The 26,679-nt window shown below is 44.4% G+C and overlaps 1 protein-coding gene across 2 annotated transcripts in view; it reads left to right on the top strand.

Annotated features, from left to right (window-relative positions):
- Positions 1 to 26,679, top strand: part of COL20A1 (collagen type XX alpha 1 chain) — an 88,174-nt gene that overhangs the window by 12,161 nt on the left and 49,334 nt on the right. For both annotated transcript variants that reach the window (XM_066586349.1, XM_066586350.1), the window contains exons 3-12: positions 14,957 to 15,067; positions 15,149 to 15,292; positions 15,723 to 15,839; positions 20,224 to 20,391; positions 20,475 to 20,630; positions 24,445 to 24,564; positions 24,639 to 24,803; positions 24,877 to 25,041; positions 25,115 to 25,287; positions 25,461 to 25,590. In XM_066586349.1, coding sequence (XP_066442446.1) covers positions 14,957 to 15,067; positions 15,149 to 15,292; positions 15,723 to 15,839; positions 20,224 to 20,391; positions 20,475 to 20,630; positions 24,445 to 24,564; positions 24,639 to 24,803; positions 24,877 to 25,041; positions 25,115 to 25,287; positions 25,461 to 25,590 — 1,449 coding nt within the window. The remainder of the gene's footprint in view (positions 1 to 14,956; positions 15,068 to 15,148; positions 15,293 to 15,722; positions 15,840 to 20,223; positions 20,392 to 20,474; positions 20,631 to 24,444; positions 24,565 to 24,638; positions 24,804 to 24,876; positions 25,042 to 25,114; positions 25,288 to 25,460; positions 25,591 to 26,679) is intronic.

The raw sequence follows: 26,679 nt of genomic DNA, 5'->3' as shown, positions 1-26,679 counted from the left end.
ATCGATCTATCTATCTATCTGTATCTCATATCTATCTATCTATCTGTATCTCATATCTATCTGTATCTATCTATCTATCTATCTATCTATCTATCTATCTATCTATCTATCTATCTATCTATCTCCTATCTATCTATCTCCTATCTATCTATCTATCTATCTATCTATCTATCTATCTAATATCTATCTATCTATCTCATATCTATCTATCTATCTATCTATCTATCTATCTATCTCATATCTATCTATCTATCTATCGCATATCTATCTATCTATCTCCTATCGATCTATCTCATATCTATCTATCTATCTCCTATCTATCTATCTATCTATCTATCTATCTCAAATCTATCCATCTATCTCCTATCTATCTATCTATCTATCTCATATCTATCTATCTCCTATCTATCTATCTCCTATCTATCTATCTCCTATCTATCTATCTATCTATCTATCTATCTATCTATCTATCTCATATCTATCTATCTCCTATCTATCTATCTATCTATCTATCTCATATCTATCTATCTCCTATCTATCTATCTATCTATCTATCTATCTATCTATCTATCTCCTATCTATCTATCTATCTATCTATCTATCTATCTCATATCTATCTATCTCCTATCTATCTATCTATCTATCTATCTATCTCCTATCTATCTATCTATCTATCTATCTATCTAATATCTATCTATCTCATATCTATCTATCCTTTTCTTTCTTTCTTTCTTTCTTTCTTTCTTTCTTTCTTTCGTCTTTTTGCACAGTCCACTCTTATCACTTCTCTCTCTATTTACCCCTCTTCTAGTTGCTCTCTAACACCTTCTCCCCACATCTTAGTTTCTATGCCTCCTCCTATTGACGGCGGCACAGAAATGGATAGTAGTGGGCTGTTTGCTGACAAAGAAGAGCATGCGGCTTCCGAACTTTGTGCATATCCCAGGTACATGAACATTGGTTGTTGCCATGAGTTAATGGAGAGAAAGAAGAGAGAGACAGTAAGAGAGAGGAAAAAGAGAGAGGGAGAAACTAAGAAAGAGAAAGAAAGTAAAAAAGAAAGGGAAAAGAAAGAGGAGAGAGAAAGAAGAGGAAGGATGGAAGGAAAGAAAACTCTGTAGAATTCCTTCTCCTTCATCTGTCTTCTTTTATGTCTTTCTCCTTCTTCCTTTTTCCTCTTCATCCTTCCTTCTTCCTATTTCTTCTTTTTCTATTTTCCTTCTTCTTTCTTCTCCTCCTCCTTACTCTTTCTTTTTTCTTGCTTTTTTTCTTTCTTTCTCTTCCTTTCTTATTTTTCTTTCTTTCTTTTCCTTTATTTCCTTCTTTCCTTCTTTCTTTCCTCTTTATGCACAGTCCACTCTCATCACCTCTCTCTCTATTTACCCCTCTTCTAGTTGCTCTCTAACACATTCTCCCCACGTCTTAGTTTCTCTGCCTCCTCCTCTTCATCCCGTTCGGTCTGTGTTCTCCTCTCTTTGTTTCTTCTTGTCACTCTTGTCTCTTCTTCCTCCTCTGTCTTGTCTTTCCCCCTTGGTTTCAGATGTACCTCTTAGTCTGTTCTCTGATGCTGTCACTGCCTCTTACTTCCACCTCAATCATCCCCGGCAGCTGTCTTCAGGCGGCACAGTCCCAGCTGGAGAGAGGTCTGGGCTGAGAGCAATGCTCATATACTGGATTCCATACCTGCAGGCACATATACATGTATTACCTTCTATGAACTTTTTGCATTGCATGATGTGTGAAATCACATTTGGTGGTATTACACTATCCAGGTAGGGGGCGCCGTAGCAAAATAATCAAAATGAACTCTACTCTTCTTATTACTCCTTTATATTTTAGAATATGAAGACCAAGCATTTGTTTACTCCTCAAATTCTAAGTAAGGACAACATATCTTCGTTCTTGTTTCCTACCACTTATTTGCCATTAGGCCCGTCCCTGTCCAGAGGGGGAGCCCCCAGCACCAGGCAGACATGGGCAGATGCCATGGACCACTGGGCTAGAGGGGTATGCTTATCGAATGAAGAGTGGGGTACACATGGGACCACTATGACTGTATTGCCCAAGGACTGACATGGACCTAGAGCTTGTGTTCATATATTTAGCAGCTAATGTGAACAAATAAAGCTGCAGTATAAAGCATGGTGGAAGAATAAAGCAGCTAAGCTTCAGTTTAGTACCTTAATGTAACTTCACTGTTTTCAAAGCTATTCCCTAAGTAAGCCACTGCCGACAACTGCTATCAGTAGACCTCACAGGTTGTCAAATCCATCCTTGGTTACCACTGCAACAAATGGGGGGAACATATAACAGATTTGTATATTATATAAATAATTTATTTATTACCCCCCAACATGTTACTCATTTTACCGACCTTGGATGGAAGGCTGAGTCAAGCTTAAGCCAGCAACCTGAACCATGCGGGGATTGAACTCACAATTAGGTCTGCATACTGCTGCCTTAACACTCTGCGCCACACAAGGCCCCCTGGCTAATTATCCCATTATATCTAAGCCCAATCACATTGGAAATTCTAAGGGGTTTCCTAATTTGAGGCCTCCACCAATTAGTGGCTGGAAAGAAGAACCTTTTTCTCTGGAAGACCAGCCTGCCTGTGCTTTAGTCATTGATTAAAATGAGTATCATGCAATGCTACATTTCACCTGCGGGGGCACTGCAGGGAAACTGAATATGTGATGTTGGGTTCCTCAACAGATTACAGATGATCTTTGAGGTTCCCAGCTATATTATACCCTGTAATCAGCTTAATGAAATGGAATTAACCCCCTTTTACCTGGTCATTTATAGGAGTTCTGCCTTGTTTATCAGTCTCTCTGATTTTACACATCTAGCGTATATGAGTCATATAAGTGGTCTCCCGGCCCCCGGTCTCTTTCCTGCTTTATCACTTCAGTTTCTTGTTTCGCTGTCACTATGGTAACGGTGGCCGATTAACCAGGTGACCTCCATCGCTGTTGACACTATTGTACTCTCCAAAGCTGTTGCAGTTTTCCTCCTCCCTCCATCGATCTGCTATATGTAGCGGCTCCTGTGGGCTAATCGCAGAAGAAGTGAATGGAAAGCATTGTGCGCACAGTCCAGCTAGCAGAGATAGACGGCGCCTTCCAGCGAGTGCATCAAGAGGCTGAACACCCAGCCTGACCGAATGCTTCTCACAGCTTTGTTACAATGTATCCAGTCTAGAGCTGGACTACACGGACGCGCCAGGATAGCAGTGCGCAAATGTATAATGAAGCCGCTTCCACACGGGCTACAAGATCGTGCGATTTTGTAGCAATGCGGCATCGCTACAAACCGCATGTATGTGAAGCCCGTGGTTTTTCAATGGGTTCTTTCACATTAGCCGTATTTTGTAGCCTGCGGTATTGCTAGAATACAAGATCGCGTCATGCTCTATACAACCGCAATTCGCTATGTTTTGTAGCTTATGTTTCGCTATGGAGCCTTCCTTTCCATTGCATCGCATCACAGGTTTTCGCGCAACGCGATGCAACGTTTATAATAGGAAATCCTACCGTAAAAGTTCTAAACTAAGTCCTAGCTGCAATAAGAAAACCAGATCAACACCTAACCATCACCTAATTGAATCAATGGCTGTGATTGGTTCATTGAGGGGTTGATCTGATTGGCTGAGCTCCGGCGCTCAAGAACCAATCAGAGGCAGCGCTTCCTGGAGGCGGACAAGGAACAATTGCTTGAAGACTGAAGACAAGTACTGGGGAGCTGCGGAGAAATGCGGCAGCGGCTGCTCGGTGAGGTGTCTGATTTTTTGGTTTTTTTTAATTACTGCCAGGGCTTATTTTAAGGTACGGCTTATATTTCAAGCCCCCCCCTCATCCCTGAAACTCCTGGCAAAATAGCGCTACAAAGTTGCGCAACTTTAAACACAAAGATCATGATATTGACAAGAGTCAACGCGGCGATATCGCACAGAACACAGATTTGATAGCGCTGTGATTTTTTTCGGGGTGATATCGCATTGCCCGTATGGAAGCGGCCTGATGTGGCGTTACCTCGGGGGCCGGCTCAGGAGCGCCCCCACACCTGTATAAGTTGTGAAGTGTTATCTTGTGAGGTTGAACACCGGCCAGTGTGCTCATGGGGAGGCGACGTGAATTATCGGAACGAGGCGTGATAGCGGGCGCCAGACGGATGGAGCGTTCCATTTCCAAAGTTGTGTGGGCATTTAACGTTCCTTGAGCCACAGTGCCACGTGTAGCAGGAATACATCATAGAAGGCATTACCACCCTCAGTGGGCAGCGCAGGGGCCGCCCACGGGAGCTTAATGATGGCGACCAGCGGCATCTGGGTAGAAAGGTCTGCAGGAACGGACAAGTGACTGCATCCAAAATCACATCCAGATTCAATGCCGCAGACCCGACACACAGACCCCACACGCAGACCCCACACACAGACCTCACACGCAGACCCCACACGCAGAGCCCACACACAGAGCCCACATGTAGACCCCACACGCAGAGCCCACACACAGACCTCACACGCAGACCCCACACGCAGAGCCCACACACAGAGCCCACATGTAGACCCCACACGCAGAGCCCACACACAAACCCCACACGCAGACCCCACACGCAGAGCCCACACGCAGATCCCACATGTAGACCCGACACGCAGACCCCACACACCAGTGCGGTGTTCTTTACCTTCCAGGGTAAAAGCAAATTCTGCACAGGACGCCATCTAACCTAAAGCCGTGTCCCCGTCTCAGCTTTTGATAGCCGAGATGGGAAGCTGCTGCCACGGCTTTTGGCCACCAGGCCAGTGCGTTTGCAAAAGAGACGACCGTTTAGCGCCGCGCTCTTTCCGTAACTCTCATTGAAGTGAATGGAAGCAGAGTACTGTAGTGCGCGGTGCTATGCTGTTTCTGTAGCTTCCATTCACTTCAATGAGAGCTACGGAAAGAGCGCTGCGCTAAACGTTCATCTCTTTCCGATAGATGGTCGGAACAGCACTTCCAGATTTTGCCATCTTGGCCATGAAAAGCCGAGATGCGAATACCTCCTTAAGTTAGATGGCGCCCTTTAAACGAGCGTATGTGTATTTGCGCTCGCTTGAGCTCTACGTATTTGTGGAATGAACAATGCTTGTTTGCGCACACATCGGCGTATTTTACTGTCCTTTTTGCATTTTCATTTGCGCGCGGCAACCAAAGACGCACCGATTGAAATAGCTAATTAGTCTTAATGAGTTCCAGATGTGTTCTTTTTCCAGCGAAATTACGCATCACCTTGCGTATTGCGCACGCATTTGCACACCCCCGTGAATTTCTGTGGGGACTACTGGTGCACAAATATGCAGAAAAATAGAACGCGCTTTATTTTTTTTGTACAACCAAAATGGGCGCACAAAATACGGAAATGTGAATTAACCCATTGAAATCAATGGTCTTATTCTCTGCGTACTGCATGCGCAAATTCACTTGTGTGAAGCCGACCTAAAGCCAGCACTGCCTGTCTATATATCTCAAGGATACCATTGTAACAAACCCTCAGCAGTGAGAATGACTAGATCTGTACTAGATTTCAGCCTGTGAATGTAAACAAGAACTTACCATTCACTGACAGCAAGCAGATATCTAGTGAATGGGGAGGATGTGCACTTAATTCACATAGCCCTGATGCATTGCACAGTATAAACAACACATTCATCTATAACAGTGCATGAACCAAGAGAGCTTGCAAGCCAATTTCTTTAAGGCAGAGCTGCAGTACCGCACATAACCTGCGGACAGGTGTAGCACTAATTTTGGAAGACAGCAGCCATGGTTTTTTTTCTAGTCCTGGACATCCCCTTTAAGAACCGTGGAAGAAATTGTCCCGTTGGTGATGTTGCCCGACCCAATCACGTTTATTTATAAGTTTTAATTTCCCTCGTTATTAATACATCATCATTGGCGGTTGTCGCCGCTAATGGCGGAGGATTCGCCAATTTGATGCCGGTTACAGCCAATTATGGCACTCGGCTGAAGGTAATTGAAACTGATTATTCCATTTTATAATACAAATTGCACTAAAAGTTCAGTCTGCTCAAAATAGAGGCCGCGCGTTCCCGGGTGTCGGGCTCTGGCATCTATTAAAGTCTTAATGAGGAGGAGACTTTGTCATCGAGAACCTTTCCTGCTGCAATATAGAGTCTGTGATGGATGGACGGAGTCTGAACTCACCCCTTGGCCATATACCGGTGTATATAGCCTTAAAGGGGTCGAATAGGATTATTGTAGAAAAACATGGCCGCTTTCTTTCATAAACAGCGCCTCACCAGTCTACAGGTTATGTCTGGTACTGCAGCTCAGCTCCATAAGGTTGATTCCACACGAGTTACAAGTTGCATGTATGTAGAGCGCATGCTTTCCTATGGGTTCTTCCACACGAGCGATATTTTGTAGCCTGCGACATTGCGAGACTACAAAATCGCGGCATACTCTATACAGTGATTTTTTTGTAGCTCATGTTCCCCTATGGAGCCTTCCTTTCTGTTTTCATGCGGTGCGATGCAACTTTTACAGTAGGAAATCCTACTATAAAGCCCTAAACCAAGTCCTGGCTGCATCAAAAAAACAAAAAATACATCTCCTAAGAGGCGCTGTCATCTCTGGCGCACATCTCCTCCTCACCTCCGGCACTTATCTTAAGTCTTCTGCCAGCCCTTCCTGGATTGGAGGATCAAAATCCCTGCCTCCAGGAAGGGCTGGCTGTGATTGGTTCTCAAGCACCATGGCTCAGCCAGTCAGAGCCAGCACTTGATGAACCAATCACAGCCATTCAATAAGGAAATATAACACATTCGGTGTGCAGTGGAAAAATCTGCACCAAATCTGTTAATGTTGGAGCATACCCTTAAAGCGGCCCTCCGGCCTGGAGAGCAGGGGTGGCCGCACTGCTCCTCTGACTACCTGATGCAACGTGTATTAGTATGCATCATTAGTTTAAGACACCGTATGCCGCTCTGACTGGCCGGCACTGATCATGGGCGCTAGTCAATCAAAGCAGGTGTAGTGCCTTAGACTAATGATGCGTACTAATACACAGTGTATCAGGTAGTCAGAGGAGCAGTGCGGCCAGCAGACACTCCAGCATATAAATATAATACTCATTTCATCACTTCTTCCTTTTCTCTTCTCCTTCCATCTCTCATGTTTCTTGTCTCTGTTTACTCTCTTCTTTCTCTCTTCTCTTTTCTCTAATGATGAGAGACCTTTGTAAAGTTTGGTTCAGAAGGTTCACTGAATCTCAGCAAAAAGTTTGGTTTGTTTCAGATGAGTTCAAACCGAACCCCATTAACACAGGTGCGGAGCGCTGGGCAAGAGCAATAATAGCCCTGTAATGATTCAAAAAAAGGCCAGACTACCTTCAAGGCTGGTGACACTGCTACAACAGCGGAGGGGAGCGGGGATAGGAAGCACCTGTTAGGGAATAGAGATGAGCGAGTATACTCACTAAGGCTAACTACTCGAGCGAATAGTGCCTTAGCCGAGTATCCTCCCGCTCGTCTCTAAAGATTCGGCTGCCGGCTGGGGTGACAGGTGAGTTGCAGCGGTGAGCAGGGGGGAGCGGGGGGAAGATAGGGAGAGAGAGATCTCCCCTCCGTTCCTCCCCGCCGCTCCCCCCTCCGCTGCCCCCCAAATCTTTAGGGACGAGCGGGAGGATACTCGGCTAAGGCACTACTTGCTCGAGTAGTTAGCCTTAGCGAGTATACTCGCTCATCTCTATTAGGGAACATTGTAGATACCAGCCAACCTTTGAACAGAAGCTCTTTAACTCCCCCCCCCCCTTCCCCCGCACTGGATTAGTATCTTTCACATTTTTGGAGGTGAATTCTCCTTTTGCTATTTTTAAGCAATACTTAATGTGGAAATGCGTTGAACCTTGATAGCACCCTTTATGTCTACTAGACTAATTAGAATACAGTAGGAGAACTTGCAGTATCTGTACTTCTACTAGACTAATTAGAACATGGCGACATTTCACCTACTATAGGATCTCGCAGAGCCGCGCAGTAAGAGGTTTTTCCAGGAAGAATGGAAATTCTTGCGGTCCTCCATCTTTTGGGAACCAATTTATTCTTTACCCGGATGACCGTTTTGGAATGTCACCTACTCAGTATAGGTGACAGATACAATGTTGCATGTCATGCAATGGGTTTTCCAGAATTAGTCTATACTGAATGGTCTCGATAAACTGTCCTTTCACCAACTAGCTGAGAGGGATTTTTGTGCGTTTGTCAGTCTGGTCTCTTTTGGATTTTAATATAGTATTTAATAAAGGTTGATTTTTAATAAAGAAACAAGAATCATTACAGTAAAACATTGATTTAAAGGACAGTCGATTCTTCTGCCACAGTGAAAGTATGACGAAGGAAGGAAGGAAGGAAGAAAAGAAAGAATACAGAGGAGGAAAGAGGAAGGAAGGAAGAAAAGAAAATAAAGAGTAAGGAGGAGGAAAAGGAAGAAGAAGGAAGAAAGAGTAAGGGCGAGCACCCACTGGCGTTTTTTTACCTGCGTTTTGCGTTTTGCGTTTTTCCTGCACAGGCATAGAGATAACATGTGTTCCTGTCCACTGGCGTTTTTTTTGCGTTGCGTTTGCGTTTTTAACATAGGAACTGTCAGTTGCATATGTGTCCTTATTTTTCTCCATGGAAATTAATGGAAAAGCCGCGAAAACGCCGCGAAAACGCTGCGTTTTTTCCCCGCGGAAAACGCAAACGCCAGTGGGTGCTCGCCCTAAAGAGGAAGAAAGGAAGGGAGGAAGGAAAGAAAGAGAAAGGAAGGAAGAAAAGAAAGAATAAAGAGTAAGGAGGAGGAAAAGGAAGAAGAAGAAGGAAGAAAGAGGAAAGAAAGAAAGAAGAAGATAAAGAGATGAAGAAGAAATAGGATGAAGGAAGGATGAAGAGGAAAAAGGAAGAAGGAGACAGATGTAAAAGAAGATAGATGAAGGAGAAGGAATTCTACAGAGTTTTCTTTCCTTTTATCCTTTCTCTTCATTTTCTCTTCTCTTTCTTTTTTTCTTTTTTCTACATTCTTTCTCTTTCTTAGTTTCTCCCTTTCTCTCTTTTTCCTCTCTCTTACTGTCTCTTTCTTCTTTCTCTCCATTAACCCCTTGGCGACAACCAATGTTCATGTACCTGGGATATGCACGACGTTTGGAAGCCGCATGCTCATCCTTGTCAGCAAACAGCCCACTACTATCCATTTATGTGCCGCCGTCAATATTGACAGCATAGAGTATAATCACAGCGCACTCAGACAGCAATCACTCTGCTTGACGCAATGTTTTATTGATACGCTCAGAGACAAAACAGAATTGGTAAGAAACGTATTTGTAGGCAATCATACATAATGCAACACTCTGGTCCTTATTCAAGTGGTTGCAGAGTGGTGGCTCCTGTGGATGAAGGCGCACATTCTGTAGCACTCAAATAAAAAAAAAAGTTTTGAAAAAGTTTTAATTTTTTGAAAGCGAGGAGAAGAGAGCAGACATGAAAAGAAAAATATGTCCATGTTCTCAAGACACTACAGAAGCAAGTGAGCAGATGGTAACATCCCTATTTACATTCAGCTGAAGGAGTTCACTTTGGACAATCCGTTTTTTATTAGTAAAATCCCTTAAGCTGATCACAGGTTGTCCTGTTGCTGAGACCCTCAGTTATAATCTGTAAACTTAGCAAGTGTTTAATTCCCCTGCAGTGCCTCCATGGGGGGAATGAAGTATTACATAAGGCTCATAAAAGCCAATGGACTGTCGGTGTACTGCGTGGAAGTGCCTGGTCCTCCAGTGAGACAGAACCTCTTTGTAGCTGCACTTGGCTCTGGGTAATAAGACAGGGGACCCCCCACCTCCTTTTAATTAAGTATTACCTAAAACAGTGTCTTAAAATGGGTTTTCTTAGTGAGACAACCCGTCATCAAAAGAGAATTTAGAGAAGTAGAAGTAAAAAGAAGTTTGGTTATTTCTTGCAATGTGCAGCCACTGACTTACTTCTCTCGGCCTCCCCTACCGGCTGACCCCAGTTCTCGCATCAACGTTGGCTGTGATAGTTGTGTGTGCTTGAGCCCACTCTTAAAGGGCCAGCATGCAACTTTCAGATCTAGTCATGTAGCTCTCTAGTGTTCCCTCCTTATATAAGGCATCCTCCATCTGTGGAGGGTGCCTAAGTATTAAGGTCATTCTGGTCCTCTTAAGGTGCCTGCAAGTTTTATTTTGACTCCCTGATTTCCTGATATTGGCTATTCCTGACGTTCCTGGCTCTGCTCCTAGCCCCGGCGGGGTATACTGACTACGCTTATGTCCACTACTTGCCCTGATTTCTGGCCTATGGTCTCAATCACTGTATTGAACTAGATCTCATTGACCCAACCTCTGCCTTGTTCCTCATGCTGAGGTGTGCCACTTGCCCCAACCTGGACTGTCTTGACTACGTTCCTGTTCACACCCTCTGGAACTGTGCCTGAGCCTTAACCCTTTATTGCTATATGATATAAGTTTACATCCTGGGCGGCTGGTACTTGCATGCCATGGATGGCAAGTTGAGTCCATGCCATCTGCAGTGGGAGATGGCTGTGACTGACAGCCCGCCTCCTGCTACAACAGTGGGGATCAGTGAGAACACCGATCTCTGCTGTTAACCTCAATACAGTATAAAAAGAAAAATAATAATTTCCCAAAAAAAAGGATTTCTATTTTGCAAAAGTGGAAAATTCTAAAAAAAAACAACTCATTTTGGTATTGTCATAATCGAACCATCCTGCAGAAAAATGGTTCATGTCATTAATGCTGCATGATTCACACTGGAAAAAAAAAGAAAAAAACAATAGCAGAATTGAGGCTTTTTTTTCTCCCTGCCCTCCAAGAAAATTCAACAGAAGTTATACAATACATAGTATGTACCCGAAAATGGTACCAATAAAAACTACAGCTCACCACACAAAAAACAAGCCCTCATACGGCCAAGGCGATGGGAAAATAAAAAAGTTATGGTTTTGAAAAAATTCATTGCCTCCTTAGGTCCAAAATAGACCATGTCCTTGAGGGTTTAAGTAGCATCATAGAATCATAGAATGGTAGAGTTGGAAGGGACCTCCAGGGTCATTGGGTCCGACCCCCAGCTCAGTGCAGGATCACTAAATCATCCCAGGCAGATGTCTGTCCAGCCTTTGTTTGAAGACTTCCATTGAAGGAGAACTCACCACCTCCTGTGGTAACCTGTTCCACTCATTGATCCCCTCACTGTCTAATATCTAATTTGCGTCTCCTCCCTTTCGGTTTCATCCCATTGCTTCTAGTCTTTCCTTGTACAAATGAGAATAGGGCTGATCCCTCTGCACTGTGACAGCCCTTCAGATATTTGTAAACAGCTATTAAGTCTCCTCTCAGCCTTCTCTTCTGCAAGCTAAACATTCCCAGATCCTTTACCATTCCTCATAAGACATGATTTGCAGACCGCTCACCATCTTGCTAACTCTTCTCTGAACTTGCTCCAGTCTTTCTATGTCTTTTTTTAAAGTGGAGTGCCCAGAACTGGACCCAGTATTCCAGATGAGGTCTGACTAAGGAAGAGTAGAGGAGGATAATGACCTCACATGGTCTAGACTCTATGCTCCTCTTAATACATCCCAGAATTGTGTTTGCCTTTTTAGCTGCTGCATCACATTGTTGACTCATGTTCAGTCTATGATCTATTAGTATACCCAGGTCTTTTTCATATGTGCTGCTGCTTAGCCCAGTTCCTCCCATTTTGTATGTGATTCTTTCATTTTTCTTGCCCAGATGTAGGACTTTGCATTTCTCCTTGTTAAATACCATTCTGTTAGTCGTTGCCCACTGTGCAAGCTTTTATAGATCTTTTTGAATCCTCTCTCTTCCCTAGTGTTAGCTATCCCTCCTAGCTTTGTGTCGTCTGCAAATTTGATCAGTTTCCCATCAACTCCCTCCTCCAGATCATTTACAAAAATGTTGACCAACACTGGGCCTATCACAGAGCCTTGTGGTTCCCCACTTGATACATTCTTCCACTTGGATGTGCAGCCATTTATGACCGCTCTTTGAGTACGATCACTCAGCCAGTTGTGAATCCACCTAACAGTTGCTTTGTCAATCCAATATTTTGCCATTTTTTCAATAAGTATGGTATGAGATACTTTGTCAAATGCTTTACTAGTCAAGATAAACTATAACCACTGCATTTACCTGATCAACCCAGTCGGTGGTCCTGTCATAGAAGGAAATTAGATCTGCCTGGCATGACTTCTTTGTTAAGGCCCATTTCGACACAACGATAATCGCTCAAAAGATGTCGCTCAAGCGACTTTTTAGCGATCATCGTTGTGTCATTTACAGCGCAAAATGATCGCTCAAGATGAGCGATCACCTTGTGCTGCCAGCGGAGGATGCAGCAGACCAGCGGGGTGTCCCAGCTTGACTTCTGCGACCAACTGTTTTCCCCACTCCGAGTGCCTAGCTGTTATACAGCTGAGCACTTGGAGTGGAGGAGGCAGGAGACAAGTGGGATGTCTCCGCTTGTCTTCTGCATCCAGATGTTTTCTGCACTGAGCGCCTGGCTGTTATACAGCCAAGCACTCCGTGCCGGGTATGGAGAACACAGCTGGACCGCTCTGTTCTTCATATACAGCCCATTATCAGGGAGCAGGATACAGCTGAAACAATAGTATCAGCTGTATCCCGCTGTGAATCCCTGATAAGGCTGATCGTCAGCACGCTGAAAGACGACGATGAGCGATGGGAGAGCGAAAACTGCACGATGTAAGTGCAGTTACACACAATGATTATCGCTCAAAAGACAGCTTTTGAGCCAATTTTGAGCGATAATCATTGTGTCTAAATGGGCCTTTACAAACCCATGCAGGCTCTGGTTAATTACTCCATTCTCATCCAAGTCCATGCATACATGCTGTTCATAATTTGTTCAAAAATCTTTCCCGTATAGAAGTCAGGCTCACAGGCCTGTAGTTTCCCGCATCCACATTCTTCCCTTTTTTGAAGATAGGGACAACATTTGTCCTTTTCCAATCCTCTGGGACTTCTCCTGTTCTCCAGACTTTTCAAAGATTATGACGAGTGGTTCAGCAATTACCTCCGCTGCTTCCTTTAGTATCCTAGGTGTAATTCATCTGGACCTGGAGACTTGAATTCATTTAAGGTAGTTATGTGTTCCCTCACCATCTCTCTTCTTACAGATAGCCTGCATTCTTGTATGCCCCCAATAGCACAGGGAAGATCAGTTGCCACAGCACTGGGACCACTTCCTGAATAATGACCTAAGGACCCCGAAGTGAAGCCTACATCCCGCCTGGGGTTCGTCAGGTGTTACCTCAAAGCCAGATCAGTTTATGACTGAGTGGATCCACGTCCGCTGGTCCTTACATTATTTAGTTATACTCTCATAACTTTATTTAAAGCCATTTCTGGCTTCAGCTTCTCCTTAAAAATCCTTATCTGGTCAATAATACTTAAAAGAAAAAGACAAAACAACTTTTGGGCAACTTGTATTGTAGATGTAGACTTCAGAATGGTCACTAGATGTCACAATGACATAAACCTCACTTCTACATACAGCGTCCTCCTCCTCTGTTTTAGATAAACCGGACCCGGGCCAATACCAGAAATGGATCAAATACCGTTCTACTACATAAGAAGGCACAGTATTATAAATGGCCCATGGTGGGTGGGAGCCACGTTACAGATTTTGTATTGGGGCCCAGCAGCTTCAGGTCATGGAATATGCAAGATATATAATGGCTATAATACAGTTTGGCTTCTACAGTGTCCAGAGTATCGTGAATAGATCATCTATTTTGGAAATCAATATTTGTTGGAAGCGTTCTCCTTGATAAGCTAATAACGGTGTATTGACAAGCTGAGATCCTCGGTGATCAGCTGCAATCTGTAGAAGAATTTAGCAACAAATGTTCAGTTTTCCTGCAGCGCCTCTACAGGGTAAATTAAGTATTACACAGTTCTCAGTGAAATTAATAGGCTGTCCATGTAATGCGTGATCTTGCCAGGTCCTCTAGAGAGAGAGAGAGACGCTCTTTGAAGCAGCTTTCCACTCTGGCTAATAGATGAGGATCCTGAATAGAGGCCTTCCGCCTATTTAGCCAGAATTTCAGCCACCCCCTTTAAGCTCCAGTCAAACTTTAGGCACTCATGGCTGGTCTTACCTGTGAAGGGAATAACCAGGCAGATGTAGGCTGGGGGTGATCGCCTCCCTTAGGTCTTTCTTCTATGCAGCAGCGTCTTGTGGAGCTACATGAATCATACTGCTTCTGGATCTATCTCATCTGCTCTGATGTCAGCGCATCGGTGCTACTATAACACAATTGTTTAGTTCTGCTACAGTATTTGTTATGAGCTTGGTTCTGGTGCAGTATTTATGTTATGAGCTTGGTTCTAGGGCTGTATTTATGTACTGACCTTGGCTATGGCGCTGTATTTATGTTATGATCTTGATTCTGGGGCTGTATTTATGTTATTAGCTTGGCTCTGGTGCTGTATTTATGTACTGAGCTTGGCTCTGGTGCTGTATTTATGTACTGACCTTGGCTATGGCGCTGTATTTATGTTATAATCTTGATTCTGGGGCTGTATTTATGTTATTAGCTTGGCTCTGGTGCTGTATTTATGTACTGAGCTTGGCTCTGGTGCTGTATTTATGTACTGAGCTTGGCTATGGTGCAGTATTTATGTTATGAGCTCGGCTCTGGTGCTGTATTTATGTACTGAGCTTGGCTCTGGTGCTGTATTTATGTTATGAGCTTAGTTCTGCTGTGGATGTGCTGCTATCTTGCTGCTATCTGTACAAGCAGAATACAGGTCACAATATATATATATACATTTTTCTATTGACTTGGGCCATTAAACCTAAGGCCAGCATTACAGACACCTTGTTCCTTTCTTAAAGGCTCTGGTCGATTAAGACTGTCGGTTCTTGCTGAGGATAGACTACAGATGAAATGGAGGGAGGCAGAAGGACTCAGCAGTGGATACAAGGTCCTGGTCAAACCATTGACAGGTGAGATAATGGAGGCTAATGGGATTCTCACTCTGCATCACTTGTAACCAACCAAGACCAAGACTTTCTCTGTGATTTCAGGGGACCCAGAGCAAGAGGTAATGCTGAAAACCAAGACCCCCAAAGTGACAGTAGGTGGTCTGGACCCTGGGAAGGAGTATATTCTCCAGATACATGTGATCCAGGGGGAGAATGATACCCTGATAGCAAAGAAGAGATTTATCAGTAAGTAGTCTGGAATTAAAGGGGAACACAGCATAAAGAACCACAAACAGTAGACCTCTATGGACCACAGAAAGTGTATTAAAGGGGTTGTAAAGGTTTAGTGAAACATGGCTTATCTTCCAAAAACAGCACCATCCCTATCCAAGGGCTGTGTCTAATAATGCACCTGGAAGTGTGTGCGACTGAGCTGCAGTACCACACATGGCCCCTGGACAGTGTGGTGCTGGTTCTGGAAGAAAGTGTATGTGTTTCTCTAATCTTGGATAATGGCATTAGAAATTCATCAGTTATATGCGTAACATAGTTAGGAACCTTCAGAGAAATGGTTATGGGGATGATTGGTAATCTTGGGGTTCTGCAGTCTGAGTTGTGTGGATGTATGAGGATGTTTATAACTGATTGTGTCCATCTGTCCATTATATGAGTGTAGTTGATGACTTGAAAGCTCAAATCAAGAATGATAAGAAGAAACTAGAAGTGACTCCAACTCTGAGGACCCCTGAGATGGACCTATCCCCACCTACAGAGAGCAGCACGTCTGAGACAGGTCTGTAAGGTTTCTTTTAGTTTATATCTCTCTCCTATATTCTCCTATTTTCCTGTCTCTTCCTTTCCCATCTTCTGTCCACCATTTCTCTGTTCTTTTCATTCTCTCCGCCTCTATTCTTCTTCTTCCCTGGTCTCTTCCCCTCTCTTTTACTTAGTTTCCTTTTCTCTGCTCCTCTACTCAGATCTCTTCTTCTCTAGTCTATTTCCCTCTCTTCTTTTCAGGAGTCTTCTTTGTATCTACTTTATTTTCGACTCTTTTTCGTCTCTGGTCTCTTCTCCTCTTTTCTTCTCTGGTCTCTTTTCTCTTTTTCTTACTTTGTGATCTTTTTTTCATTTTCTTCTCCAGTCTTGTCTACTCTCCTCTTCTTCGGTGTCTTCTCCTCTTTTTCGTCTCTGGTTTATTTTCCTTTCTTCTTCTCTGGTCTCTTCTCCTCTTTTTCGTCACTGGTCTCTTCCTCTTTTATTCTCTGGTCTCTTCTCTCTTTTTCTTACTCTGCGGTCTTTTCTTCATTTTCTTCTCTAGTCTTGTCTACTCTCCTCTTCTTCGGTGTCTTCTCCTCTTTTTCGTCTCTGGTCTATTTTCATTTCTTCTTCTCTGGTCTCTTCTCCTCTTTTTCGTCTCTGGTCTATTTTCATTTCTTCTTCTCTGGTCTCTTCTCCTCTTTTTCGTCACTGGTCTCTTTTCCTCTTTTTTTCTCTGGTCTCTTCTTCTCTCTTTTTCTTACTGTTGGTCTTTTCTTCATTTTCCCTGGTCTTCCTTTTCTTCTCTCTTCTTCTCCAGTCTTGTCTACTCTCCTTTTCTTCGGTCTCTTCTCCTCTCCTTCTTTTCTCTGCTCCTCTTCTCGGATCTCTTCCCCTCTTTTCTTCTGTGATCCCCTCTCCTCCTTTCTTTCCTTCTCCTCATCTCTCCACTCTTTTCTTACGTCTCCCATTCCTCTAATCTCATCTTCCCTCCTCTCTCCTTTTGCTTTCTGTCTTCTGTTCTCTGTTTTTCTCTCTGCTCTCCTTTTTTATTTGATCCCTATTCTTTCCTTTCCCCTTCCTTTTGCTTTCTGTCTTCTATTCTCTCTTTTGCTCTCATCTCTCCTTTTATTATGCTTATTTTTCTCATATCCGCTCTTCCATATAACTTTGCTGCTCTACTTTTATTCTCGCATCTCATTTCTCTTGTCTCATCTGCTTTCTTCTCCTCTTATCTTACAAATCCTGTGAAATGGGACCTTAAACAATATAATGTGGTGTTCTGTGGAATAATAAAATAGCGAGCGCAAAACAAGAATATAGCCCCGAAAATACCATCTTTATTAAATCAAATTCATATAAAAACTGTAAAAAAGTAGGAACATGGTCATGATGTCAGTAAATAAGAGGGCAGTAAGTTCACATATTGCAAATCTACCTTGTGGATATTCAGAATAGGAAAAGTCTGATTATACGGTCTTTGTCAAAAAAAAAAAAGAAGCCCCAAAAAGGAGTTTTTGTTCTGCTGCAAAACTCGGCATGCAGTTCCACCTGAAGCAGATATACAAATTGTGGTGTGAGCGCCTCAATCCTGCCTTTTCTGTGGAGTGGCACACTGCCCCCTGCTGTTGTGATGGTATGGGGGGGGGGGGGGAGCATCGCATACAGTCAGTCCCCCTAGTAGTGGTACGAGGGACAATGACAGCTCAGCGATATGTTCAGGACATCCTGCAGCCACATGTGTTCCTCTCATGGCGGCTTCCAGCGGGATAATGCTCAACCGTACACATAAGGGGGTCACAGGAGCCCCCACAGCATTGTCACACTTCCATGGCTGCCTGGTCGGAAGATTTATCGTCAATAGAAGATGTATGGGACGATCTGTGACACCAATGTTGACAGTTTGCCCAATCTAGAGGCTAAGTTACAGCAATAGTGGATGGATATGCTGAAGGATATAATACAAAACCTGTATGCCTCTATGCAAACCCGTATCACATCCTGTATCCAAGCCAGAGGCGGTACAACAGGGTACTAGAGCTTCCAAGCCCGCCCAGTATCACATCTTGTATCCAAGCCAGAGGTGGTCCAACATGGTACTAGAGCCTCCCAGGCCCGCTGGTATCACATCTTGTATCGAAGCTACAGGTGGTACAACAGGGTACTAGAGCCTCCCAGGCCCGCTGGTATCACATCTTGTATCAAAGCTACAGGTGGTACAACAGGGTACTAGAGCCTCCATGCCCGCTGGTATCACATCTTGTATCCTAGCTGGAGGCGGTACAACAAGGTACTAGAGCCTCCCTGCCCACCCGTATAACATCTTGTATCCAAGCTAGAGGTGGTACAACTGAGTACTAGAGCCTCCATGCCCACCCGTATCACATCTTGTATCCAAGCTAGAGGCGGTACAACTGGGTACTGGAGCCTCCATGCCCACCTGTATCACATCTTGTATCCAAGCTAGAGGCTGTACAACAGGGTACTAGAGCCTCCATGCCTGCCCGTATCACATCTTGTATCCAAGCTAGGGGCGGTACAACAGGGTACTAGAGCCTCCATGCCTGCCTGTATCACATCTTGTATCCAAGCTAGAGGTGGTACAACAGGGTACTAGAGCCTCCATACAAGGGATTAGTACTCCAGAATAAATGACCCTTTTGCTCTGATATTGTAATCACTTACTTATATTAACGTTACAATCACACAGAGAAAGGTTCCTTGCATATCTATACCCCTACTAGGGGGGGGATGTTACTGACAATGAGTGTATGTATATATATATATATATATATATATACACTCCTTCTAGAGGACGGATTGGTGCTGACTAGGAGATATAAGGTCAGAATAATATTGGAAGGATGTAGACAGCAAATAATAGATATATAGTGCATACAGGCGCCAGACACATATGTCCCATGATGCTTTGAGGGATCCTTGATTTGCAGAAGATGATACTTTTCTGTTACAGCATGTTCTTGTTTTGTGGCTTTTCGGTGGGTACTCGCTCCTTCTCTTATGGTCACTTGCTCCCTCCTCCTTTTCTCTCCTCCTCACACTTGTCTTCCGTTCTACTTTTCTGTCTCTTCTTACCTTTTTATTTTGATTCTCATTCGTCATCTCTTTTCTTTTTCATCTCTTATGTATTCTTTCTCTGATATCCTCTCTTCAATATCTCTTCTCTTTCCTTTTTCGCACTTCTCACTTTCTTTTGAGACATTTTTTACATTGTATGGCTTAACCCTATAACGCCAAAGACATACATGTATGCCCTCCAGCGGCAAGGTTTGTATGGAGCGAGCCCAGGAGCCGAGCTTGCTCCATACATGGAGGGTGTCGGCTGTCTGTGACAGCCGACACCTGCCTGCAACAACCGCGATTAGAAGTAACTTCGATTGCAGCTTGCAACCATTTAGAAGCCGCTAAAAGGCCCAATAAAGGGGGCAAGCGTCCTCTGTCTCCAGAGCAACCCCCCCCCCGCAAAATGGCAGCCTGAGGCCGCCGTGTATTTCTCCCTATTAAAATATGCCTATGGCACATCTTAATAGAGTGCCTGCAGAAATACAATATACTGCAATACTGAAATATTGCATTATATTGTATAAGTAAACAGATGGGAATCACAAGTTCAAGTTCCATATGGGGACTAAAAAAGAACTAATAAATAGTTCATTTTTTTAAATTATTGCAGAAAATAAAAGTAATTTAAAAGCAAACAAAAAAAACTTTTCCTATTTTTAACATCAAAAGATCAGAACAAAAAAAAATAAACATATGTGGCATCGACGTGTCCATAAAAGTGTGATCAACTTAAATATTGTATTATTGTGAACACCATAGGAAAAAAAAAAGCGCAACACCAAAATTACGTTTTTTTGGGTCAATCTGTATACAAGAAAAAAATGTAATAAAAAGTGATACGAAAGTCATGTGTCCCTGAAATTATGTCAATAGAAACTACAGGTTGTGCCACAAAAAAGAGGCCTTCATACAGCACCATTGGTGGTCGGAAGATGGCGACAAAATAATAAAAAAAATGTAAAAGTAGTACAAAGTAAACATTTTTATAAAATTTGTAATCCTACTGACCTGCAGAATCAAGCTCGCTTGTCATTTTTGCCGCATGCCATAAAAACAAGATACAGCAAAAATAGCAAAACTTTTTTTTTCTGTCATACAACTTAGCAATTTTTAAAAGTTTTTCGGTGCATTAAATGTACTATTGAAAAATACAACTCATCCCGGAAATAAAGAAATCCTCAGATGGGTAGGGCCATGGAAAAATAAAGGCTTTATGGCTTTTTTGAAAGTGGGGAGGAGAAACCAAAAATGAAAAAGAGTAAAAAAATGTCTGTGTCCTTAAGGGGTTAAACCTTACAGAAAGTCGAATTTGTTAATCAACTTTTCTTCCTCTCTAGAGACAACTACAGAAAGTCATTATCTGCTTACACAAAGCACCAAACCACAGGGGCCCGATGTGAAGAGATACGGCTCCCAGCATACAACCCTAGCTCCCAGACCTACTCAGAAGATTTCCTCCAAGATGGAAAGAGACGCTCCTGCTACACCTGGCAGCCCGCGAAGAGGTGAGAGCGTCCGCCACTGCCTGACAGCAGCCCAGCAGGGTCCATCACCTCTTCTTGATTTGCCTTTGTCTCTCCCTCTTCAGGACTGATGCACCAGTGTGACACGGCGCTGGAGTGGGACATCGTCCTACTGGTGGACAGTTCTTGGAGCGTGGGACGCACCAACTTCAGGCTTGTGAAGAACTTTCTCTGGGGAATACTCAGCCCGCTCCACATTTCCCGGGACAAGATTCGAGTTGGTACTGTTACTCTTATGTGTCTCTATGAGATATATTGTAACAACTGGTGTTGAGCAAACCAAAACAGTCAAACCCTTTAAGAGTTCCGTTCAGTGTGAACGATTCTTCTCAGCTGAACCCGCTACAATTTCTTCTCCTCTGGACGCAGAAGAGTCTCTTCTACATCAGATGGTCCTGAGCTGTGCTGGGAAGACTCTTTGGAGCACTGTGGACTTGTTTGCCACTTGTTGCTGGGTATTGGGATCACGACTGCCATCATGGTCATACATTGTGAAGTCAGGTACATGCAGACTCAGCACTGTGGTTGCTACTGCAGCCCCTGGAGCCTTTAGTCTGCTCCCACTGAGCCTATCATGCAGTGCAGTGCTGCGTGCCGAAGCTCAGGCCGTGAGGCAGCTTGTACAACCCGGCTGGTCCTCTTTACCATCCTGCCTGTCTGTATCCTGTGAGCCTGCTGCACGGATCAGAGAGTATGTTGTGTTATACCGTCAGTTAACCCACTAAGTAAGGGTTCTGCTCAAGGGATTATTTGGGAACCTATCACCAGGTTCTGCTGACTCCCATTATTTTCCTTTTCTCTGACCTTGCAGTTTAGAGTCAAATGTTTGTGTTGGGGGACTTGTGCCCCAATTGTTCTGGACTAGAACCTTGCTCTGGTCCATCTGTCCCCCACCCGACTTTTATATATTCTTTAAAATACAGTCTTACAATTCAAACTGCCTTTGAAGGTGACTATAATGCTAATGTGGCCCTCCATGGAAAGGGGGTTGACACCCCCCTCTATATAAATAAAGTTGATTATGAGGAAAAAACACATAAAGCATCAGCCTTAAACGAGCGCTCTCGCTCATCTCTAGTCACCATGCTTCTTCTTCATCCTCCAAGAGTCTTGTGTGGTGCAGAGTGTTAAGGCAGCAGCATGCAGTCAGTCCTAAGCTCCCGCTTACAACCTGAAGGTTGCAAGTTCAATCCTGATTGGTTCAGGTAGCTGGCTCAAGGTTGACTCAGCCTTCCATCCTTCCATGGTTGATAAAATGAGTATCCAGCTTGTTGGAGGGTAATAAATAAATTACCTGAAAGTGCAAATAACAAGTCCCTTCCATACTACTTTCTCCTTTCTACTCTTCCAGGGAAGAGGATGAAAGAAGAAGTGGATGCAGGGCTCAAATTTGACTACGGTCCACATCTGCATAGAGTTTCTATGTTCTCTCTATGTTTGTGTGGGTTTATTTCTCCTAATGATCACCCCTATTTATATAGTGTATACATTTATTGATTCCACTTAACATCCCACAAAGCTCAAAAAATAGGTGAGAGACTTGCTTTAAGAAGGATAAATGAGAGAGGAAGAAGAGGACTGTTGGGGCTCCCACCCACTGGCGATATTTTCTTTCTTGCGCTGCGAGAGCACAAGAAAAATCTCGCATCGCAGCGCAAGAAAGAGGCCGTTATAGAACCGACATATTGCAAGTGGTTTCAATGGGGCTAGCAACAGCAGCGCTAGCCCCATTGAAAGCATAGGGAGAATGCCGCGGACTTCTGCCACAGCTGTGACAGCTGTGGCAGGAATTTCCTTCATCCCTGTGGGGAGGCATTCTATTCTATTGCTTTCAATGGAATCGGCATTGAAATCAATGGTTTCAGCAAGACCTGCGGAATGATTATTGGGGAAGGGCTTGAAATATAAGCCCTTCCCCAATAATCATCAATAAGTGTGAAAAATTTTTAAAAAAAATTATACTCACCTCTCCTGCTCTCAGCCGCGTCCTCCCGCTGGCTCCCCGGCACTGCTACTGAGCTCTTTCAGCAGTCGGGGATTTAAAAATCCCCGCCTCCTGACAGGGCTGTGCAGATTGGCTAAGGGCTCAGCCAATAGCAGCTACTGCTTAGCTATTGGCTGAGCGCTCAGCCAATCACACATAGCTCTTAGCTATTCATTCATGAATAACTAAGATATAGCTATGCCAAAGCAGTGCTTTCAATGGGATCGGCAGCTGTGCCGATCCCATTGAAAGCAATGGAATAGAATGCCAGGGACTTCTGCCACAGCTGTGACAGCTGTGACAGCTGTGGCAGAGGATTCCTTCATCCCCGCGGTCCCCGCGGAGATGAAGTAAACTCCTGCCACAGCTGTGACAGCTGTGGCAGAAGTCCCCGGCATTCTCCATGTCTTTTCAATAGGGCTAGCGCTGCTGCCGCTGGCCCCATTGAAAAGACTGGCGATATGTCGGCGTGATGCCGATATCCCCGACGTCATGCCGATTTTTTTTCTCACACTGCAATGCGAGACTTTAACTTTAGAATTGCATCGCAGTGGAGAAAATATCGCCAGTGGGTGGGAGCCCTATGGCCTCTAGTATTGGTGAAGTTTTGGTGAACTAATTCGGACTGAATCTAACTTTTCATTGAATTTCGACAAATCAACCGAACTTTTTAAAAGTTCACTCAACAATAGTAGCATTCACCATAGCTGGAGGTAATGGGAGAGAGTTGACCTAGTACTTTGGTATACTAACTGGTGAAATGCATGTATAGTAGAGCAGAGACTCTGATCCGCGAGGGCTAATAGTGAGTTACTCACCACTAGTACCCCTAATACTACTACCCCTCTCTGGCTCAGAGTGTTACTGCAAGTAGTGTTAGTAGTAACATCATCCATCCTACTGTCTATGTAGGTAATGTATAATGCTATGCCATCATAGTGGCTGGGAGGTCGAAAAAAGAGCAATGGAATGATATTGGGTTTCGGTCCTTGCCACTCAGCGTAGTGCCCATCCAAGTTACATTTCCGGGTGCGCCCCTGTATGGACGCAACATGTAGGGAAAGGGAGATCCAAGAGCCTTGTCAAGAATAGCAAATGGAGACCGAAAGGGAAAAAAGTCATAATGGAAAGAAGGACGGGGAAGGTTAACAGTAATATAATAGAGTAACATTGTATAAAGAGGATGCACACTGAACGGCAACTCTAATAGAGCCCCCGGCCCTTCCACAATTGGCGTATCCATGTATGTATAAAATCACAAGTTTTCGTGGATCAGTTTCAGCTGGGAAAATCCAGCGATCAGAGCGACTTCCAACGAGGCCGGGTCATCGGTGCTGGACTAGCCAGGGTCTCACTGCCAACCATGTGGGCTTTTCTCATGTAATGGTGTGGAGAGTATACCAAGAATGCCGTGATCGAGGAGAAACATCCAGCAGAAGGGGATCCTGTGGATGAAAACAACTCACTGAAAGGGGTCAGAGGAGGATGTCAGGAATTGTTCTGACCAACAAGCGCTACACAGTTAGGAGCAGCTGAATATAATGCTGGAGCTCCAAATAACCTGAATGCACAACTCGCTGTTCCTTACAGATGGGATATAACAGCAGGCAACCAGTTCCAGCTCCATTGTGTCTAAGAGAAACAGAAAGACGAGAGTCCGGCTGGCAAAAGAGCGTCAAAACCTTTCCTGGTCAGATGGATCCGGATTTCTGTTGCCCCGTGCTGATGGGAGGTCAGACTTCGGCACAAGCAGCATGAATCGCTGACCCCTTCCTGTCAGCTGGTCAGAACATGTCAGCACCGCCACCTAATCGTCGGCAACTACAAGAAGCTTCCTGTCCGCAGGGGCCGATATTCCTGCAGGACGACTTAATCACCTAGTGGAATTTACAATGCACTACTAGATGTGGGGGCTAATAAAGGGGCCATTCAGTGTATATATAGTACATGTCCTTTAATTTGCTAGTGTCGGTTCCCCGGATACTGATATGCGGACAGAACCCAATGCCCGCGCCAATCTTCTTACATGTATGATTGATCCCCATCTTTAGGTCTTTCTCAGTACAGCAGAGAGCCACAGACAGAATGGGACCTGAATACATATTCTTCCAAAGCTGAAGTATTAGACGCCATAAAGAGAGTGAAATACAAAGGAGGGAACACGTTCACTGGTAGGTCACGGGTGACGTTGGGATTTTGCCATGCTCTTCCACCATTATAACATGTCTATTTGTTGTATGACCAGGTATGGCCCTCATCCACGTCTTGGAGGAGAATCTCAGAGCAGCCTCCGGGGCCCGGTCCTCGGCAGGGAAGGTCTTAATCCTATTGACCGATGGGAAGTCACAAGACGATGCAATTACAGTCTCTAAAAGTCTCAAGCAATCGGAAATCTACATATTCACCATTGGTGAGGATGCCCGATTCTTGGTTAATATCATGTGACCATATGACTTTATTATCTTGGCACTTTGGATTTGCAGGGGTTAAGAATGCAGATGAGTCTGAGCTGAGAGAAATCGCATCGGCGCCGACGGAGCTGACCCTGCACATGGTGCCTGACTTCCCGATGCTCAACTCCTTGGTGGGCGACGTGTCCCGAGCTCTCTGCATGAGACTGAAGGAGAGGAGGAGGGACGCAGATCTTAGTAAGACATCTAGGTTTTTGGATTGTATTAACCCTTGCTAGGCTTCTTGGTAATAGTTGTGCTGCTTATACAGGGTCCTGGAATATTGCTAGACCAAGATCAGTGGACCCTCATCCCAGCCCAACGCACCTTGTGGTCTCAGACGTAACGGCTAAGAGCATGCGGGTCTCCTGGACGCCCCCTCAACAAGCTGTCAGGAAGTACCGTATAGTTTACTATCCATCACGAGGAGGGACCCCTCAAGAGGTAAGACCCCATAATAGTCTTTGGCGTGACTCAACTCTACCATTTATTCCCCATGGATCGGCCAATGTCTTCTAGTGTTGTCCTATGGGGGTCTACACCTGAGCTTTCACCTTCACCTTGATGGTCTACCCTATATGTTCCATCACAGACCTTATTCTATCAATTCATTGCAGGTGGTACTAGATGGAGACTCTTCCTCTGCTGTCCTGGTGAACTTGACGTCTCGCACAGATTACCTGGTGTCGGTGTTCCCCATCTATGTCAGCGGAGTGGGCGCAGGACTTCGTGGAATCGCCTCAACCTGTGAGTTCCCACTACACAGTTTAGCTGCACTCTTCTTTTCCCAGTGTCTTGGTTGGTTGCCATACACTGAATGGCCCCTTTATTTCCAGACTGGACTGTAGAGAGATAAGTTATAAGGCATTGTTGCTCTTTGGACTTATTAAGAGAATTGAAAAATCTGCAATACCACCTCCGTCCACCAGGTGCAGATGAAACCAAATTCCCATGTAATTTGTAGGCTCTGTGAACAGGATTCAGATATACCGTATTTGTTTTGTTACATTTCCACATATCTCTTCAGGTCACCGATACTGAATGTCTCCTTTATTAGATAGAGCCCCCTCCCTTTATTAGAGCCCGGGCCTCTCATGATTGACACTTGCGTCTATGAAAATTATCCTGGTGACCCCGGAGTGCAGCAAAAAAAATCAGGTGACGAGTTTTCCGTTGGCCAGTTTCAGTGTGAATTCATATTAGATGGGAAAATCCAGCGATCCGAACAACTTCCAATGAGACCTGGTCATCGGTGCTAGACTAGCCAGGCCAGGATTTCACTGCCACATTTGGTTTTCTTGTATAATGACATGAGGAGTATACAGAGAATGGCGTGATCAAGGAAAATCACCCAGCGAGAGGGATCCTATAGACAGAAACAAGTCATTACTCAAAGGGGTCAGAGGAGGATGCCAAGAATCGCTCTGACCAACAGGCTGAATACAATTCTGGGGATCCAATTAATGTGTGTGGGTACTAGTGTATCTTGACGCCACCGGAAGCTAGGGGTTTGACAGCAGGATCCAGATTTCTGTTGCCCTGTGCTGATGGGAGGTCAGAATTTGGCGCAAGCAGCATGAATCGCTGACCCCTTCCTGTCAGCTGTTCAGAACATGTCAGCACCGCCATCTAATCTGCGGCAACTACAAGAAGCTTCCTGTCCGCAGAGGCTGATATTCCTGCAGAACCATTTCATCACCTAGTGGGATCTATGCCACCACGAATTAGTGCGGACCTGAAGACCAAAGGAGCTGGGAGGGAGGGGGGCTCTAATAAAGTGTTCACTCACTGTTTATCCCGAAATCTCATGATCTCAGCCTTCCTGTTCTTCCTTTT

This window comes from Eleutherodactylus coqui, chromosome 13, assembly GCF_035609145.1.
Source record: "Eleutherodactylus coqui strain aEleCoq1 chromosome 13, aEleCoq1.hap1, whole genome shotgun sequence".
Taxonomy (NCBI): Eukaryota; Metazoa; Chordata; class Amphibia; order Anura; family Eleutherodactylidae; genus Eleutherodactylus; species Eleutherodactylus coqui.
Note: the sequence above shows the minus strand (reverse complement) of the source record. Positions and strands in the feature narration are given on the sequence as shown.